The 1,833-nt window shown below is 43.1% G+C and overlaps 1 protein-coding gene across 1 annotated transcript in view; it reads left to right on the top strand.

Moving 5' to 3' along the window:
* LOC102310961 (ephrin type-B receptor 4b) overlaps nt 1-1,833 on the top strand; it is a gene marked incomplete in the record, with an annotated part of 40,854 nt that overhangs the window by 19,948 nt on the left and 19,073 nt on the right. Inside the window, 1 exon segment of the mRNA XM_042215677.1 lies at nt 1,402-1,557. Coding sequence (XP_042071611.1) covers nt 1,402-1,557 — 156 coding nt within the window.

Here is a 1,833-nt window from a genome sequence, read left to right as displayed (position 1 = left end):
GTGACAGAAATCGACCTCTACGTCACAAACATGTTTCATTTCTAATAAAAGGCTCCAGATGTTCATAAACATCTGTTTGCTGGAGTGTGCATGAGCAGGAGAGGCGGGTGTGTTTCTTTGGGACTGTTTGATCTCTTTCGGGGACGACCACTGACGGGTTTGAGCTGTTTCTGGACACACTGAGCTGCTTTTACTGCTTCGAGGTTCACTGTCATGTTTGAGTGGAACATTTGCTTTAGTTGGGACTCGCTGGCACGCCTGATACCTTCATTGTTGGTTTTAGTCCCATTGTTCTGAAGCCTCGTCTTTTTAGAGCCTGAGGCCAGGAGGCAGCAGCCTGTGTGAGCTCTGACTAACAATACAACAGCTCAAATCTTCTCTGACTGACTCAAACTGGTTGTGTTCAGACAACAGGTCACATTCAATGTTTTTACGGTTTGTAGAACTAATTATTACTAAAAGATCTTTATAAATGCAACTGCAAAGCAGTGTGACTACATTTTATAGCTTCAAAATAATGTTCATATAATATTCGCGTTTTGGCTGCTGTCACGTCCAAATAAAATTCTGGAATTTCACACAAAAATGGAGCCCAGCTGTCTTTTAGTCCAATTAACCTCACAGCAGTTTATTATTGGTCAGATAATTGTATTAGAAATGCTCCAAAAGGCTCCAACAGCACAAATACAATCCAGAGGTCCAGTTCAGGCTGCCTGCCATATCGCTAATAATTTAAACTTTAATCCTTTTTTAAGCCTAACCAGTTTAAACAGGTGCGGTACAAAAAGAGTAGACCCCCCCATAGATGAAGCAATAAACATCCAGTGCATTTACAAGCAGAATTAAATGAAACTTAATTAAAAAGTAGAGGACCAATAACAGAGCCCTGTGGAACCCCACCACCTGTGAGAAAACACTCTGATGTCAGCTCTGGTTTCTGTAACGCACATTTATCTGAGCTTTTTACTGCATTCAGAAAACAGTTGTTTGGATGTAAAACGCTTCAGGTCATACCTTCAGAGGCTTATTATACACGTGTAATCATGTTCTTTTTACTTAAACACCCTGCTGTTCCCTGCACTCTATGATTATACCTGGTCTATTGTTGATATAGGCCTGACTCATAAACCACAACACGTCGCTCTGTGTGTAACTGAATCTTGTTATTTTTTATATCAGGTTGTAAACATGCTGTAGAGTTGAAATTTTAACATGGAAGTCTATGAGCACTGGCACGCTGCTGGAGCCCCTAGTGGACAATAGAGGAAGTGCGGTTTTTGTAGCGCTTCTGGAGATCTGATGTGTGTGCACATGTGGGTTCAGGCTGATGGTGAAGGTGGACAGTCCCATATGTGTGTGCGCTTTTAGAGGTGAATGCTAATTCTAAGCCTTTGTCTCCAGCCTGTCCGTCCGGTCATTTTAAAGCCGAGTCAGGACCTGTTGGCTGCAGCTCCTGTCCAGCCAATAGCAACACAAGAATCCCAGGCTCCGCCTACTGCCCATGTCACTCTGGTTTCTATCGAGCCGACTCGGACCCGCCGCACAGTGCCTGCACACGTAAGTGCTTTTCATTTATTTTTCTTTATTATTGTAATTTCTGACAACACTGAAACCTCTTGTCCTACATTTCCCATCATGCAGCTGGAGAGTGTCTTTCACTAGGACCTCGCCTCTAGTCTCCACAGACTGACGTGATGTAATTTGTTATTAAATAATCTGGAGACCACTTTAAACTCTGTGTAAACTCTGGACCACAAACACACACACACACACACACACACACACACACACACACACACACACACACACACACACACACACACACACAGGGCT

Source organism: Haplochromis burtoni, unplaced genomic scaffold (assembly GCF_018398535.1).
Source record: "Haplochromis burtoni strain Fernald_Lab_line unplaced genomic scaffold, NCSU_Asbu1 Contig_790, whole genome shotgun sequence".
NCBI classification, from domain to species: domain Eukaryota; kingdom Metazoa; phylum Chordata; class Actinopteri; order Cichliformes; family Cichlidae; genus Haplochromis; species Haplochromis burtoni.
This window is presented reverse-complemented; position numbering and strand designations above follow the sequence as displayed.